Source organism: Podarcis tiliguerta (assembly GCF_965153285.1).
Source record: "Podarcis tiliguerta genome assembly, chromosome: 3".
Lineage (NCBI taxonomy): Eukaryota > Metazoa > Chordata > Lepidosauria > Squamata > Lacertidae > Podarcis > Podarcis tiliguerta.
Window position 1 is genome coordinate 80,084,214 of NC_139536.1, and position 18,785 is coordinate 80,102,998.

The following is an 18,785-nucleotide window of genomic DNA, read 5'->3' on the forward strand; positions in this document are numbered from 1 at the left end:
TTCCCATGTCAGGAGAATAATTGTGCATCTGAATGGCGGAGTTCTAGACTTCGTACAGTCCTGAGCTTATTCTTATTGACTATCAAACAAAGGAACCAAACGCTACACATCATGAAGACCCTTTTAGAGAACAGTGCCTGTTTGATTTCACTCACCATTTCTGTCTCCTAGATGCAAAGTCCTTATGGAATGCAACAGAGGCAGATAGAATGTTGTGCATCTCATTTCTTTTTAATCACTCTTCCACAGTTAGGAATACCTGCTCTTCAGTTTTGGTTTGGCATTTCATTCTGGTCAGAGCAAAACCATAGTGAGCTTGCTAATACAGAGAATGATTGATAGGTTTGTGACTGAAGCAATTAACCATGTTCTTTTGATCCCCATCAGGCATGCGGCCTGATCAGTTGATTTGGAAATAAGCTCAGTGTGCTCAATGGGGATTAATCCCATGGTGCATGAATGGCAGCCTTAGGCACACTTAACTTTCTCTGGATAATTCCTCTAGGATATTAAGAATGCAGTCCTACCTGAAGCAATCAGGACATCCTTCTGATTGAATTATTATTCTCTGTTCCTAAATGCACTTAAATTTTAGTCATTTCTGCTAAAACACAGTGCGATTTCTCATATGGCCATGGTTTACATGTCACATTAAACCATAGTTAAAATAAACCATGGTTAAAATAAGCAATGGTTTAATGTGAACCATTAGTGTGCTGGCACATGCTGCTGAAATGGTGGGTGCTTTGCTCCTCCTCTCCATCTGCTGTTACTTTGCAGGTAGGAAGAAAGCCATGGTGTGCCTTGCCATGTTCTCTGAACCCAGGCTCACAGTTTGTTTTTCTTTAAACAAATCATAAGCAGAAGCCAAGGTTTGGTCTTCATTTACTGCTCCTAGTTTGCTTTGGGGAAATGAAATTAAATTGTTTATTTAAATTATAGTTTAGATGACATGTGAACCCAGACCATAGCAATTAAAGTTTTCTACCCAATTTGTTTATAATTTTATTTAAGATATTTACATACCCTTGAAGAGAGTCTAGTCTATACCTTGTCACACATTTTTACTCCAGATCCAGAAGGGCAAACAAAGGGCAAACGTTTCCAGATTTAATAGTATATTTTCAACTTATATACATATTAAAAATAATGTGGGTTCTACTTGTCCCCTTGACATTTCCAGAGTTAGGTTTCTGAAGCATATTACAGTGGTGATAATTGCACCTTCAGTCCACAGCAGGAGTGACTGCGGGAACAAAATTAATACAAAGAAGCCAGCATATTGACCTTAGCAAAGTCACCTAATTAAAAATACAGCTATATTGTATATTGAAGGGGCGGAGATTGCTATGTAAAAAAACAACAGGGGCAACTATTTGGCCATCCACATGGTGCACACCATCAAATACACCTTGATATATAGATTAGGCTTGCCATATTTCAAAAAGTAAAATTCCTGACACCACCGAAATTGTTGTGTTTTTGTTTGTTTGTTTTTTGCCAAAGTTGTTGAGCTTTGGCCAGACCCCAATGCACCCCTTTCTCTGACACAGCCCCTCACCTTACTTTCCCCTTTACTATACCCCACCCAGCTGCTCAGGCCCCCAACAACCCTCAGAAATGTGTAGTGAGGCACTGCCACCTCCCCCCCCCGCCACAACCTCGAACTTACCACAGCCAGTTTTGTTCCTCTTCCACACAGTTTGCTACCCTCGCTTTCGAGGCCTATCCATGTCTCATTTAAACTGCTTCCTGCACACGCGCACACACACCAATTACCTCCCCGGCCCCCATCTCCGCCTTGACGGTGCTGCAGCTGGAAGGAGATGGTGGCCCTGAGCGGCTGCTTCCTGCCCCGGCAAAACAAGGAGGTGCCTGGCTGGCGAGCCAAACCAACATGGCCACCTCAGCCCTCTTGGGTGAGGTGGCCATTCTAGCAGCTCCCGAGCGCACAGCTGCAGACCTTCTCTCATGGCCTCTGCTGCTGCGACTGAGCCACCCGCGGGACATCCCTGGCACAGGGTCCCTTTTTCAACACGCTAGGGGCAGCTAGGCCTCTGCATCGCCTTCCTCAGTCCCACATCTCCTCACTCTGCCCCCCCCTTCCCTGGCTAAGGGAAGTGACCTCTCATCACTTCCACTGCTGCTGGGTCACAACCTCTCCTGGATTTTTTTTAAAAAAACCAGAAAACACCCAAGTTGCCATACGTTCAGAAAATTCCGGAGATCTCCAACATTTAAAAAAGTTTCCCCAGCATCCAATTTCTGTACATTTCCGGTATTTTTTGGACATATGGCAAACCTAATATAGATGTACTTTGAATGCAAGAACTCCGCATAACAGAGAAGGGAAAGGCATGCATTTCTGGGAAATGACTGCACAATCACCCACAATAGTATTTTTCGTAGGTAAGAGAAGCATTGATCATTCCTTTTACGTTAGTTAGGATCATATAGTAATAGTAAACGTTTGTAATATAAAAGTTACAAACTTTTATCCAGAAGTTGCAAGTCTCCTAAACATCCATCTTTCAAGCACAGGTTGTGTCACTCAAGTTCCTGTAAGAGAAGCAGCATGTTAAAGTTCCTAGGGTTGTATGCAACTAAGTCATACTCCAGGTAGACCCATTGAAATAAATGGACCTATGTTGGTAGTCATGCCTATCAATTTAAACGGGTATACTCTGAATAAGACTAACATTGGAAACGACCCTTAGTACTTGCTGTATATACGTAAAGTAAGAATCTTGAATATTCTTTGTAAGTGTCACAACTTTATTTGATCAGTTAATGAAAATGAATGTAACATTCTGTTTTTTATCTTTTCCCAAAAGGTGGTGTCTTAATCAGTGCAGCACTCTTCAGAGCTACTATAGCTATCATTAGTGGGTGTTAGCACAGGCTTTGATGTGGGAGTTAAATACATGACTATCTGGCTCAGGGCAAATAATGCTACTTCTTGAGCAATGTGCATTTTAAAACCACTTTTGAATAACTTTATATCTGGGAACTCCTAGCTCTGTAGGAGTCTCCCTTCATCTTCCCTCTCCTTTCCCATTACACCCGCATGTATCCCAAATAGTTTGCCTTCTAAGACTCAGAGCAAGTCTGGCAACAAGCAGGGAAGGAAACAAACTGGTTTTATTTATATCCCACTCAATTTTGAGGACCATTGATATCAAAAGTGTCTGGGGAAAGAGGCAAGAATTCAGAATGTGATAAATATAGTCAACCAACAGCAAAAAGTGCTTTCATCTGATTTGCCAGATCACCAGTGCAGAATTAGCTAAACTCTTTAATGCTTCTTTGACATGTTCTTTCTTCCTAAACCTTATCCAAAGTAGTTGGTCTTTTTGGTTCTTCAGTGTTATTTAAAAATGCCCAAGGAAGAAATGTTCAAAATATGGAGAAAAGAAAAAACTGTTTCACTCTTTCGAGTTGAAAAAATGGCAGAGTGGTAATACACTATTATTTGTAAAATGCTGTTTTAAATGTAAAGATGAGTGGAGCTCTAAAAAAACAAATAAAGGATAGAACGCAGGTATGGATCCATCAGGTTTCCATGGTAGATTATAGAATCTTGACTAGATCCTGCAGCCTTCTTCATGTGTAAGACAGATCAAATAAGGGACCGTTACAAAAAACTTTTCCTGTAATAAAAGAACTAACGGTCACTAAGTAGAATAACTACCTATTATTAGTATTGCAGTGTTGAAAGACTGAACAGCCAGGAAAGAGTTACCTACTATAATTACTATCCTGTTGCTTGTCCTATTAATAATCTATTAATCCAATATACTCAAAGGATGTAACTTCATGCATAGTGTATAGGGTCACCCCAGCCCAGTTTAAGTGCTTTAAGCTCAATTCCTATGCACACTTATTTGGGAAAAAACCTTACTGAGCTCAGTAGCAGTTACTTCTGAATAAACATACATAAGGTTGTGCCATTAACAGTTTACAGACTTAGAACACCTGTAAGTGTGCATTTATTTTGTTATGAGTACTTTAGATCTAAGGTGTTTTACCTTAAAGGGGTTAAATTACAAGTGTGCCTCAGGTTATTTGGACAGTCAAAGTGAACTGTAACAATATTTTCTTTTGTAGAGGGAGGTTGCCTTGTTCCAAGACGACATGCTTGCTGCTTTTTGAAAAATAAAACTGGGGACGAGTGTGCATCAGTGCTGGAATCATGGGCCCTTTGTTTACCTATTTATAGCCGTAAAAGAATTTTTAAAAGATTAAAAAAGCAAAAGAGTCACAAAATGGCCTTTTTAAAAGATCTGCATTAGTGTCTTGTGGTTTCAGTGCTGCAGCTGTGGTACACCCAGCTTCTAAAGAATTAAAATAAAATAAATAACAAAATGTAAAGGGTGAAATCCATTGTCAAATGAAGCATCCATTCTCACAATCAATTTCCCCCTCCCTCTCCTTCCTTTTTGCCTCCATCTGCTGAAGAGCCCCACCCCCACCCTCTACAGCCATTTTGGTGGGCATATGGAGAAGGTTGTCTTTTCAAAGTCCATTTTCCTAATACATTAATATCACTTAAGGCTTCAGCTGTTTGTTATAGGAACACCGTTTAACAGCATGGTTTTATACATGTCTGCTCAGAAATAAGCCCCATTGAATTAAATAGGGCTTGCTTCCAGCAGTAGCTAAAGACTGCAGTATGAATAAAATTCACTTTATTTGTAGACTAAGAACATTGGCTGTTTATTTTCTAGTGAAACTGGGGAGAAACTGACTGGAGTCTTGTTCCAGCTCATAATAATAAACTGTGTTCTACATTTAGCTCTTTCATAGTCAGATTACTACAATACGTTTTGAGAGGGTTTTTCTGTTTTGTTTTGTTTTGTTTTGTTAAGTTGAAGTCCCATTCATGTCTCTGAAGCTACAGTTTTATCTTTGTGGTTGTGAGATGAGGGGGCTGGATGGGGTGTGTATATATTAATGTCTATTAATTTCAAGGAGTGAACAGCACACAATGAATGGCTTCACAGAACACAATCTTGTTTATAAAAGCCGTTTCCCCCCCTAAGAGAAAGAGAATGCACAAAAACGGTTTATTTTTTATTTACCTCTTTGAAATGAAGCCACAAATAAACTTGTAGAAACTCTAAACAAAGAATCAGGTAGTAGTGAACAAGACTGTAGACAAACGTGGGGAATCTTTGGCCCTCCAGATGTTGCTGAATTTCAGCATCCCTTTGGGACCAATTGTCTGTGCTGCTGAGGGCTGATGAGAATTGTAGTACAATATTTGGAGAACCTCAGGTAAGTGACTTCAGCTCTAGAGGTCTATGTAATGGCAGACACTGGGCTACATGGTCTGTGTATCTGAACTCCAAATTGGTATATGAATTCTTACGCTCTTCTTTCTGTATTACAGATAGCTGGGGCTTTATGGTGGTACTTCGTATCAAAAGGAATTGAGTATCTGGATACAGTATTCTTCATCCTAAGAAAAAAATTTAACCAAATCAGTTTTCTTCATGTCTATCATCATTACACTATGTTTACTTTGTGGTGGATTGGCATAAAATGGGTTGCAGGAGGGCAAGGTGAGTAGTCTTGTTTATCTTCCCAAATAAGGAGTACAAAGTGGGGACTCTACCTGGAAGCGAATATTCATTTTGACAGTAGCTTGTAAATATTGTTTCCTTCTGGAGTAATGGAATGCCCTTTCAATTCTGGAATGCTAAAGTTAAAGGGTAGATTCCTTCCTTCTCTGGGAAATGAGGGGGAGGAAAGAAGTATATGATTGCACTACTAGGAATTAGGAAACCCTTCACATGGGCACGAATGCATGATTCGGATTTCACATGCAAATTCTTCTTTTTTTCATTTAACTAAACTTGCTGTGTGAAGCAACACATACATCTGGCTTGCTCAATCTAAAATTCAGCAACCATGAAAAAGAAGAGATTATTTTATTCTGCCTTGCTTATTCCAGAATATTTCCATGGTGATTAAAGGATGTAAGGCCCAAGCTTATTCATGTTTATTCAGAATTAAGTCCTGTTCATTTCAATGGGATTTACTTCCAGGAAAGCATGATTAGCAGATTCACTACATTTTATATATGCATAAGTATATATATGTATGTATGTGTGTCTGTTAGCAAGCCTAGTATATAAAGCAGGCAACAGCTATAAATTATACTCTAAACACAGAAATTGTTTGCAAACACACAATGCAGAACCCTGTAATTATTTCCCAGACATTTTGCTCATCTTATATTCACATCAACTCGTTTGGAACATCTTCATTTCCTGTAATACCGTAGTTCTGACCTTGGTTTGCTTTGCCTTTCTTAAATTATAAGTTCTTCAAAGACTATTCATGCTAATCATGTCATACAGCTTGATAACCATCATTAATTAGGAGAGCACAGGAATGACTTCTTCCTTCTGGATCCTGATAGAAAAATGCCCTTTGCAAAATAGTTTTGGTTTGGGGCTTTTTCTGGGTTTTTTTGTTTGTTGTTTTTTTCAGAGTATGCAATTTGATTTTGCAACTATATTGGAATTTTGAGAACAGTTTGTAATCCTGTGCAGACTTCCCTGGGCGCCATTCCTTACTGAGTTCACTGTAAACTAATATGAGTGATTTCTGTTTATGCCCCCTGTATTTTTAAAACAGTTGATATTATTTAACAGTCAGCACATCGCAAATACACTGTGGTTAAAATATTTCAGGTGATAACTGAATAAGTCATCCTCAGAGTGGACTTATTGACATTCATTAAGTCCAGTGGTTTCATTGGGTCTATTTTGAGTCTGGTATGAGAGCTCAAAAGGGAGCCAACAATTGGGAACTTAGAGCAGTGCAGCTGCATCCATCGTTGGTGCTTTGCTGACACATTATGACCTGGCAAGCATGACTGAATGAACTTGGCAACCTTTTGCAGCATACACGCCAGCCCTTACCTTCCCCCCAATCCCAGAACACTAATTTTATTACATACAGGTGATGTGTGGCTCAAGATGAGCCACAGGGTGTCATGCAAGGGAGTAAAAGGTTATAGCATGGTTGTAATGCAGCAGAGGCTAATATAGATGGTAAGGTCCTCAAGACAGGAACCTCAACTTTTCCCTGTTTATATTATACTCTGTAAAACCCCGTGTATATTTATGATGTCATACAACTAAGAATAAGAATATAGGACATTCTGCTAGACTGGGCACAGTGCCTGCAAATGAAGGAGAAGGCTAAAAGGCGAGGACTGAGTGGCAATATGGAGTGCTGCCCACGATGGTTCCGCTTATTGCCTATGTGCAGGTGCACTCACATGGAAGGAGGGAGAACAGATCTCTGTAGGCCACTGACGTTGCCCCCCCCATGAGCTGATATATGATATACATTGCAAATGTTTCCCATATTTTATACTTAGAACAGAAAATACCTTTCCACTGTGAATACTAGGCTGTAATTATTATAATGCACTATGAAACCAAATTATCTAAGCTTGTATTTTAATGTGTAACGGGAATAATAGAAATAAGGAGAATATGAGGTTACACCTCTTGCAACTTTCAGATAACATCGTTCTTTGTTTCTTCCTCTCGACAGCTTTTTTTGGAGCACAAATCAATGCTTTTATCCATGTTATTATGTACATGTACTATGGACTAGCTGCCTGTGGCCCAAAATTTCACAAGTACCTTTGGTGGAAACGATACTTGACCATAATGCAGCTGGTAAGTAATTAAAAAAAAAAACCTATTACCTAGGATACTTAGAACCTTGAATGCTAGAACTTTAAAGCTAGGTGGATGTTATGCATCCACACACCCCATGTACCTCTTGAAGCAAGATGCTCTGTACTCAGATCACACCATAGACATGAAAGAGCAACCAAGAATGAGATTGGTATTCTAGCCAGATGAAAGAATAGAATTGAATACAATGAAATGAAATGTGTAGAAATAGCTCCAGGTAATGAGTATGAACCAAAACAGTATCTTACATACCTATTTGCATGCAGAATATCTTAGAAATAACTGTAGAATGGAAAGTATACGGTAATTCATCGAAATCTGTTCACACTGAATCCAGTGATAACACTGTGCACAAAGGGTTTGGCTGCATGAAATAGTTGTCTTACACATGAAAGGTTGGCCACTGAGGGAGCAGGATGCCAGACTAGCTGGGCCATTGGCCTGATCCAGCAGGCTATTCTTATGTTATTATCTTATGCAATCCTTTTCTGGATTTTAAAGACCAGATTAATCCCTCCATATTGCTGGCAGAGGAACAACCCAGATTAGGGGAGATGATTTATGGACCACCACCCCCTTCTCCGAAATACATGGCTTTAGATCAGGCATGGGGAACCTGTGGCCCTCCAGCTTCAGGGTTCCATCTCCCATCAGCCATAGGCAGCATGGGCAATGACCAGGGATTGTGGTGGTTGTCACTCAGCAGAGTTTGACGAGCCACTGCAGAACAGTTCCGAAAAGTACAGTAAAGCCTAGTTGTTGGTCATGAATATTATGAATAGCAGAATAGGAGAAACACGTCTTCTTTTTCCGTTTCCACCTAATAGCTATTATTATTTCTCTGTGACGTGTTGGTGAATCATTTTTTAAAAGTATACCTTCAGTTTTGCAATTTGCCTGTTAATTCTTTTCAATATCTGTTTAGTATTCAGATTTCCCCCAAAAAACATTATAAAAAGCAATCGAGCAGAAGCTTATTGATCAGGATCTTTGACATTCTGTTTTTCTACCTTTTCAGATTCAGTTCCACGTGACAATTGGCCACACGGCCATGTCTATTTATATTGATTGTCCCTTTCCTAAGTGGATGCACTGGGGCGTCATTTTCTATGCCAGCACTTTCATTATCTTGTTTGGTAACTTCTACTATCGGACATACAAGATGCCCAAGCAGCCTGTAAAGAATGGCAAGATTACCAATGGTGTTGTGGCAAATGGTATAAGCAAACCAGAAAATGGTCTAGTTGTGGAAAATGGAAAAAAGCAGAAAAAAGCAAAAGGAGAGTAACTCGATCCAGGCCTTAACCATTGTTGGCAGTGAGGAGTCTCCAAATTGGTTGTAAAAGAGAAAGAAACGTTATCCTATCTATACCAATTGACCTTTAGGTTATTGAAGAGATAGAAAACATTATTTATGAAGATCGTTTTAACAACAACCCTTCAACTTAAAAAATTCTATTGTAATTATGTAATTATTAAGACTCTCATGATCTCTATGTAAACTTTTAGACTGCTGGTGTTGGTAATGTAAGAAAGAATTGCTGAAGCATATGCTGTCAATCCAATGGTTAATACTACAATTAACCAAGGGTACAGTTGACTTGTTGGAGCAGACATTTCTTTGAAAATACGAATATTGTATAAATCTTTCTGAACCTATCATTTGTTTTAAGACCAAATCATTCCCTAATTAGGACATGGATTTATTCTTGCCCTCTTTTATCATAGTTTTGTTTTATAGTCTCTTAAACTACATGTTACCCTAATTTGTCCACTATATCTGTTACAACTTCTCTTGTGTGGAAATGCACCTACCTCTTCATTTTTTGAAAGTAACACCTAACATTAAATACTAATTTTTGAAATACAGAGTCTGCCAATATAAATTTTGTTCCATTCTAATTAGAAAAAAGTATTTCATTATTATTTTTTAAAATGTATTTTCTCATTAATGAAGAGGACATATTTGAAAGGTCTGTATCTGAAACAAATGACAAACCATGGTCTAAGTCTAAGACAATCCTTGTTTCTAAGATGTCATGAAACTATTGTTTGTTGTCTCCAGTTGCATGAAACCCATGGTGCTAATGCTTAAAATGGTTGGATGTTATATTGTGGTAGAGGGGAGGACAGAACTCAAGTTTTTATTTTGCTAATGGCCTACTTATTTAGTACTGGGCATGTTAAATATAAAGAGGAGAAATTCATCAGCATAGAGTCTTGCAGCTGAAAGCCTCCACCCAACAATAGAACTCAAGTTAGCCACGACCAGCTTGTTCCATTGGGTTCAGTGGGACTTAAGTCATGATTAAATTTAGTTAAATTGGGGCTCAAGTGCTTAAATGTCATGAGCAAATGCACTGTAGATAATATTGTTGTGAACTGTTTACTCACAAGGTGGTCTTGCCTCTAGTACTGTAATACTTGCGGGCTCATGATCTTTTTACAGGTACTGTACAAATAGACTCGTAATTGATTCTTCTTGCAGTCATGTCACTGCAAGAGCAATATTGGCTGGTTAAGATTCCATCCCTTCCATATCAGCTTCTCTAAGTCTAATTTCCATGGCTGTTCTGCTCATCATTCCTTCTGCTGCACCATTATGGCTTGCCTCTAACGCTTATTGTCAGAGTACCTCAAGTTCGACTCCACTATGGACTGGATACATTTTATTGCACAACTGTGAAGAAAGTACAGTAAGGATCCTCCATTTGCACAGCCCTGGAAATGGATGTGGAGAGAAGTCATGATTTGCTCCAGCTTGGATTGAGTTTGAGGCACAGCTGGAACTAGAACTGAGGAGGTCGTTAGATTTCTCTGCTCTGAATACCAGAGCCATCCTCATATATTTATGAGAAAGAGATTTCTCTCTAGTAATGTATTTTATATCATGAAAATAAAGCTATTTAGTTGAGACAGAAGCTCGCAGGACATTCTGTTTTTACTTTTACCCATCTTGTATTGTCTGTAAAAACGATAGGAGAACAAACCCCCCCGTATTTCCTAATATTTACTATGTCTCTGGCTTATTGGTTTTGCCCAAAACACTCCCAAAGCAATCCAAAAGTATAATTGGAAAGGTTATAAATGTCTGGACACAGATCATCTTTACAGGTTAATTTGGCAGGCTGGTCTCCCAAAGTAACCCAAACTGGGTATGAAAATACTGACATGGGCTGCAGCGCTAACTAGGGAGTAGGCCCATGGAACACAGTGAGACTTACTTCTGAATAAACCTGTTAAGGATGACACTGTGGAAATACACAGCAGATCTCTTAAATCTTAACTGGTCTGGGACCATCAAGTAGCTTCTCTGATTAGGGTTGTTTCTTTTGTGCTTTTCAAAATGGAGCCGAAAGGTGGGTGTTGTTGTAGGCAGCTGGCAGAGCAGGGTGGGGTGACCTTGCTCATCTGGCTTCTAAATGTGGGGGTCACTGCTGTTAATAGGGAGGGGGTGACTGCAGGTAGCTTGGTTTTCAGCAGGCACAGTAGCACAAGCAGTGGGTTGGCTCCAGTACCAACAACCTGCTGAACGCCCCACAACCTCAACTGTTACTCAACTGCCTCTGTTACTAGCAGCGAACTCCATGTTGGGAAGCCAAGTACGCAATGCAGCTCAACCCCGCCAGCTGCTCCTGCAGGCAACAAACATCTTGGGACATGATACGCTAAAGGGCTGTTGATTTTATTGGGGGAGAATTAAGCATGGGCTTAACTTTTTCATTGAAATCAATGGGACTTGCATGTGCTCAACCTTGTCTGGATTATTCCCTTAATGTATAGAAATAAAAAGTAAAAGATGTTTGCAGATCTTTTGTCCTTTTTATAATCTAATGGGTTTTCAGCATGGGGTGGTGTTCTGTCATCATCCAGGTGGAGGGGAAAAACACCTATTTCAGACAACATAATTGACTTTGCCAGTCGTACTGAGAATATTCTCTTTCAGGGTGGTGTGGCTTTTGACTTTGATTTCATTTGGTTTGATTTTTTTGCATACCACAGTCTCCTAGGTCTTTGTGTATTGTAGATTCATATCCATGAGAACATACACTAACCCTATGGTGCAATTCCACCAGACTATTGCTGCTGGAAACGCAAATCCTGCGTAGCTTGTAAACAAAGCACTTGTTGGCACTGATGACAATGCAAATTGCACCACAATAAGATACAGATCCTGGCATGCTTGACTGTGTGGCAGATCTGGTTTAATTAAAATCATGTTTGTTGATTTGTTCGTTAGTCTCTTTTATCACAAAAGTGACTTGAAATAACTTACAAAAATAATATAAACCCAACAAATAAAAGTTTTAAAACACATCTATACAAGTAAAAAAGACAGGCCACATTAACAGAGATCAGATAGACCTGAAACCCCTCAAAAGAGGGGCCAAAATCCAGGGCTGAAAAAGGTTTCTGCCTGGTACCTAAACATAGATAAAGATGGCAAGCCTCCCTGGGTAGAGCATTCCACAAGTGGAGAGGCACCACCGAAAAGGCTTGTTCTCGTATTGCCACCCTCTGCACCTCCCATGGAGGAGCTACGTGGAGAAAGGCTCACATGATGACCACAGGGTCAAGGTCAGTTTGTGTGAGGTGAGGCAGTCCTTGAGGTCATTGGGGTCCTGAGGCTTTATAGTTCAAAACCAGAAATTGAGCCCAGAAACTAATTGGTAGCCAGTGCAGTTGCGCCAGAATGAGTGTTTATATATTTGGGCTGTCAGCAATCAGGCTGCTGAATTTTGGACCAGCTGCAGTTTCCAAACAGCATGCAGCCCCCTGTGTGACACATTTCAGTAATCCAAATAGTCCCTGTCCAAATAGGGGCACGACTGGGCCACAAGTTGAAAGCACTGGGGGGAAACACTCAGCAAAACCAAGGCCACTTGAGCCTGAAGCTGCAATAAGTGATCCAGGAGTACCCGCAAGCTATGTTTCTGCTCCTTCTGAGAAAGTATAATCCCATCCGGAGTAGGCCACACCCCACCCATCTGGTTGAGGGAACCACCCTCTAATAGTCATCTGCCTCTGTCTTATCTGGATTAAGTTTCAGTTCATTGGCTCATATCCAGTCCATTACCAAGGCAAGACAATGGTCCAGTGCATCCACTGCCTCACCTGCAAATGTAAAGGGAAAGTAGAGCTGTGTCATCATGGTGCATTTTGGGAGTGATTACAGTATCCTTTTCTAGACATCTTTAATAGGTACCAGCAACATTTTGAAAGACATCCACACCCAGTACATACCGTATTTTTTGCTCTATAAGACTCACTTTTTCCCTCCTAAAAAGTAAGGGGAAATGTGTGTGCGTCTTATGGAGCGAATGCAGGCTGCGCAGCTATCCCAGAAGCCAGAACAGTGAGAGGGATTGCTGCTTTCGCTGCGCAGGGATCCCTCTTGCTGTTCTGGCTTCTGGGATTCAGAATATTTTTTTCTTTTTTTCCTCCTCATAAAACTAGGTGCGTCTTATGGTCTGGTGCGTCTTATAGAGCGAAATGCAAAGTACATAATGCAAAGTAAAATGCAAAGTACATAATGCAAAGTAAAATGTTCAGGTTCCCAGAGTAGAAACTGCAGCTGCAGTGCTCTTCTCCCTTGGTCCTGCTGCTGCTGCTGCTGCACTATCCAACACTAAGTCATGGTTTGGCTTAGCATTATGGCCAAACCCAGACACATGCTTTGTTGTGGTTTGTTGGGTGAGGCAAGCCCAGGTTTGGACGTGACGCAAAATCAAATCATTGCTTAATCCTAGAAAGTACAGTAGCAGCAGGACTGAGGAAGAACACTCCATGTACCTGCATGATTTCCCTGTTCATGCTAAACCATGGTTTGTCTTAACCTTGTACGCAAAGCAGGTAATTGTCATGGGGCCCACAAAAATCTCCATAAGCATTGCAACATTTAGTCATAACTATTTCAAAGACTTTATTTTTAAAACTTAACAAAAAATCTAGCACTGCGTCCATAGATGTCATTTCTACTGAAACCCATCTCTCCTTTCCAGTGGTGGGGGAAGGGAAAGATGGAGCCAAGATATGCCAATAGCACTTTCCAACTGGCCTTTAATCTTGTACTTTTCTTAAATCAAACGTCCTGCATAGACAGCTAAGTTAATGCATGTTGGGCTTGCATTCCCCAGCTTGGATTTTGGCATGTTACAATTTGGCAGGGTAGGGGGAGATTTGATACTGGCTGATTGCACGAAACAATATTTTGAATATATGGTATGTCAAATACAAACATCATGAAATAGATTTTCCAGAGTTGTTTTGAGATATAAATCATCTTTGTAAATTTGCTTGTCAGAAATCATAAGCAAAAAATGTTTCTGATTTTCAGGTAGCTAAAACTTATTTCAGAGCAGTGGAGTGTTGCTGAGTCTATACTTGCTTTCTTGTCTCCACAAAACGCAGAAATGCAGCCGGTTTGTGTGTGTGGCAGGTTTCTAGTAACTGAGCAGTTACATGTGATGGGGAGATAGTCCTTGATTTGCCACACTGTATGGCGCAGCAGTTAATTCAAAGGATAAACGAATGTCATTTTTGCAAAGGATACTAAAGGGGTGGTGAATAATGTGAGACTCCATTGCTTATCTCAAGCATTTTAGTTTATTTATTCTAGCAAGGCTTCATTCCTCCAAATGAACCAGTGCCTTTGCATGCTGTGACTCATTTTTATGAAGTGGTTTTACTGGCTACACGTGCATGAACAGTATCACACATCAACAGCAACCATTTGCAGGATTGCAAACACACTTGGTGGCATGAATAAGAGCAGATGTTATAATGCTGAATGTAGCCCCATTATCCATAGACCATGCATATTGAATGAATAAACTGCTTCAGGTAGCTGCAATTGATGACAGAGCATCCCTGGGACTGGTTTACTGGTAGTTGCAATAAGCAATTTCATTTGAAATTCAATAAGAAACACATTACCATGCCATGCTCAGAGTCATTACAGCAGTCATCTGTAAGTGGGATTAGCTATGATGATCTAGTTTATTCCATTTTTAACCTCTGTCTTTCTTATGGAAATGATGTGCAATAGTTTGCTTTCGCAAAACCAAATAGAAAAAAAACCAGATGAACTACAAACTGGTCTTGTCAAAAACTAGAATGTCAGTTCTTCCTTAATTCTGGTTCTTGGAGCATGTCTGAGATCAACACAAACTACGGATTGGAGCCAACTACATTTTGCTCAGAGTAGACCCATTGACAGAGTAGACCCATTGACCCAAAATAAGTTGGTCAAGTCCATTAATTTCACTGTGTCTACTCTAAGTAGGACTAATGTTGGATACAATCTTCTTACGATCTATTTATCAATAAATGTATATGCTATTGAAATCCACAGGAGATGTTAGTAAAAGCTGCAACAAAATAAACTGTTTATTTGAGTGCGATTTTAACATTTATTATGAGCAGCTTGCATTGTGGCTAGCATGTTTTGTAAATAGATTTCATGCAAATCATAGTGTGATGTATTCATTTGGGTTTTAGATAGCTGCATCTTTCCCCAAAAGCAAGAATTTTTTGGGTGGGGAGGGAAGAGTTTGATGTTGGAAAAAAATAACAAGTTAACACTAAAACCTGCCTTTAGAAACACAAAAATATAATCCAAGTATAAATAATGAAGCCATATCTCCCTAAAATTCAGCACGTCTATGCAAATGGGCTCTTGGGCAAATGCTGACACATAGGTTAGCTATGCACCCGGGTGATGCACAATCATCATCGGACTATGTGTGGATGGTTCCCACAGGGACTCAATTCCTGCTCAGCAGAGATTCTTCTTCCAGAGAGGGAGTCCTCTATGTGGACATCCACACATGTGTAGGGACCCCTTCATACTGACTCTGTACACATGTTGGCTGTGTACCGATGTGCTCATCAGCATCTTGGAAGCTTCAACTAACAGGTCCTGTTAGTGCAAGATTTTCTGCTTTCCCCCTCCCTCTCCTCCTGCCCCCTTTCATACCACACCCTTTTCCAAATCTGCTCCACAGGGTTGGAGGAATGCCTAGAGCAGATTTCTGGGGGGGGGGGGGAGAATATTCAATGGTGTAAGCAGAAATCATTGCAGTGACAGAATGCTCACATAGCAACAAGCCTAGGATATTCTGTGCAGGAGCATCTTTTCCTACATCTGTACTGAACAGGCTTCTCTGAATACCAGATGTTACATGTTAGAGAACACATCTGCATTAATCTGAGGCATTTGAGTCACTAATGCAAAAATCAACAACCCTTTTCTCGGTTCGGGATAGCATATGCTGTGCTTCCCTCAATGCCTGAATAGTCACCACGGCTGTTTTCTTAGATCAGCTGAATCAATATCTGTATAATAATTGTAAAGGTAAGCTTCAGCAGATCCAGAAGCTGCACATCATTCATTTCACAGAACGATCCTCACAGTGTGGGTCCATGCATTTTATAGAGCGTCCTCTTCAGAGCTCTTTAAATCTGCTTACAAAGCACCTGACCGAAAGCCTGTTTGGATCAGACTCAGGAAACTGGAGACAAAGAAACTGCATTTGCTGAAGACGTCTTATTACCGCATTTTGATGTGGCACTGTTATTGCAGGTACAGATACCAGGGAACGTTCATTGTCAGTTTATGTAAGCCTTTAAGCATTTTTATATCGTTAGGTTCATGTATTGCCTTATGCAAGGTAGCATTCTATGTTATGATTAGCTGAAATGTACGAAATATTTCTTAATGATCAAAGCACTTGTTCTTGGCACATGTGTCCTCAAATTAAGGGCCGGATCCTTCTTCTCATTGGCTGCAAACAGAGATGGACTGGGGCAATAGATGTGATCCAATTTTTAAAAATCTGTTCTAGATATTACAACAATTGTTCATAAACCTAGGGATTCAATTACAAGGATTTGTACTTTTAGCCTTTAAACATTTTTATGACTTGACTTTTAGGAATTAAGTACTGCAATATTAGGAATTATCTACTATTAAGATTTGGGGCTGCATGTGGGATTTTAAGGTTCTGCATGTGCGTATGCATGCATACATCTTACAGGAATCAATGGAATTTGTACGTGAAAATGGCTGGATGAGGACTTGCAGCCATAACTTTCATTGCAAATGCTCCCTTTAAGAAAATTGGATAGCTTCTTTGATGAAGTGCTGCTTTTGTGTAAATATGTAAAACTACCCTGAATGGACATAATAACTTTTTTAAAAAATGTATAAAATAATATTTTGCTATTTTGATAGGTGGGAGAATTTGGTAAAGGATTAGTGTAACAATGACTTTGCTTATTCTGTGTAAAACTAGAACGGTATAATTATTATGTCGTGTATGCATTTGGTTTGAATTAGATGAGACAAAACAGCTGTTAGCAGTTAATTATTATTTTTCTGCTGCTGATTTTCAAGAGCAAATGGTAAAAGCTGAGAAATTAATATATGTGCCATTGTATGCTCCAATCTAACTTTTGGTTTCTAGGGAATGTTTGAAATATTTGAAGCTTCACTGGTTACTGTACATAATAGGGTTAGCAAAAATAAAAATAAATGCTTAAAAGTATTTAGCTTTTGTTTTTTTGTTTTGTTTTTGCCCCCTCTTTCATTATATTAGAATTCATGACATCAGAATCCATTAGAATCCATGTCAATATGACACAACTACCATGCTATCTTGCTCTCAGCAACATGTTAGCATAGGAGCCAACTCCCAGGGGCCGAGGTCCTTTCGGCTCCCCAATAAAATATTTGAGGGGCCTGGGGGGCCCTAAAGTTGATGGGCATTGCCACTCAAATGGTATGCATGTGCCATGTCTCATGATCAATTATGCAGGGCAGGGATTACCTGCCAGTGTGGTGTAGTGGTTAAGAGCAGTAGACTCGTAATCTGGTGAACTGGGTTCACTTCCCCACTCCTCCACATGCAGCTGCTGGGTGACCTTGGGCTAGTCACACTTCTCTCTGAGGTCTCTCAACCCCACTCACCTCACAAAGTGTTTGTTATGGGGGAGGAAGGGAAAGGAGAATTTTAGCCGCTTTGAGACTCCTGAAGGGGAGTGATAAAGTGGAATATCAAATCCAAACTCTTCTCCCCCCCCCCCCAATATTCTATTCAAGTTGGCATCCCTGCATGTTGGCATCATCTTCACTTCCAACAGACCGATCCTATTCATGTTTACTTGGAAATAAGACCCACTGTGCTCAGTGGAGTCTACGCTGTATTAGGTATGTTTAAGATGGCAGCCCAAAGTGGATATTTTAGTCTATCAGTAACATTTCCGCAGGTAAGGGTTGTAGCTTAGTGGTACAGCACTTGCCTTTCATGCAGAAGGTCCTGAGTTCAATTCCTGGCATCCCCAGGTGCAGCTGGGTAAATTTCCTGTCTGAATCCCTAGAGAGCCACTGTCAGTAGAGATGGTACTGAACTAGATGGGCCTATAGTCTGAGTCAGTATAAGGCAGCTTCCTTTGTTGCTATCTTGAAGGTGTAAAGGCATGGAAAACAGACTCTCCAAATGTTCCTATTTTCCAGGGACAGTCCCGGATTTACAGAAGCTGTCCCAATTTCTGATTTGATCCCGGAATGTCCTGCTTTTCCTTAGGATGTCCCTATATTCATTGGTGAAATGTTGGAGGAATACCCAGGAAATTCCCTGGCTCACAAGTACACTATCACCCTATTCCAGCTTCCAGAACCCCTAGGCACTGAATGTGTAAAGAGGCCATCAGTAACATATAGGGCTAGCCCTATCCCATGGTATTGCTGCATATGGCAGCAATGTCCCTGGCCTGAAACCCTGGAGAGCTGCTGCCAGTCACTGCCGACAGTGCTAAGCTAGAGAGACCAATGGACTGACTCAGTGCCAGGCAGTCCCCTGTGCTCCCATATGGTTGGCTCTGTCTGAAGGGAGCAGCTTCTGCACCTGCCGAGTTACCTCCATGAGGGCAAGAGCCCTGATTGGCCAGGATTCCCATTGCCATGAAAAAGCCCTGCATGTGCTTAAGCCGCTCCCTCACTTTAGACATGCCACAGTCTAAAGACTGGTTGAGCCTCTATAGCTTTTCCATTACAGATAT

The 18,785-nt window shown here is 40.4% G+C and overlaps 1 protein-coding gene and 1 long non-coding RNA gene across 2 annotated transcripts in view; one reads left to right on the forward strand and one right to left on the reverse strand.

Moving 5' to 3' along the window:
• The window catches only part of ELOVL4 (ELOVL fatty acid elongase 4), a 45,171-nt gene extending 33,639 nt beyond the window's left edge, over window positions 1-11,532 (forward strand). Inside the window, exons 4-6 of the mRNA XM_083431216.1 lie at window positions 5,393-5,564; window positions 7,576-7,703; window positions 8,743-11,532. Coding sequence (XP_083287342.1) covers window positions 5,393-5,564; window positions 7,576-7,703; window positions 8,743-9,012 — 570 coding nt within the window. The 3' untranslated portion in view covers window positions 9,013-11,532. The remainder of the gene's footprint in view (window positions 1-5,392; window positions 5,565-7,575; window positions 7,704-8,742) is intronic.
• LOC310673197 lies at window positions 9,393-17,428 on the reverse strand. The gene is made up of 2 exons (XR_014508896.1): window positions 13,353-17,428; window positions 9,393-12,993 (listed from the first exon to the last, which is right to left on the reverse strand). It is a non-coding gene; the product is annotated as an uncharacterized lncRNA (long non-coding RNA).
• Window positions 17,429-18,785: the final 1,357 nt, after the last annotated feature.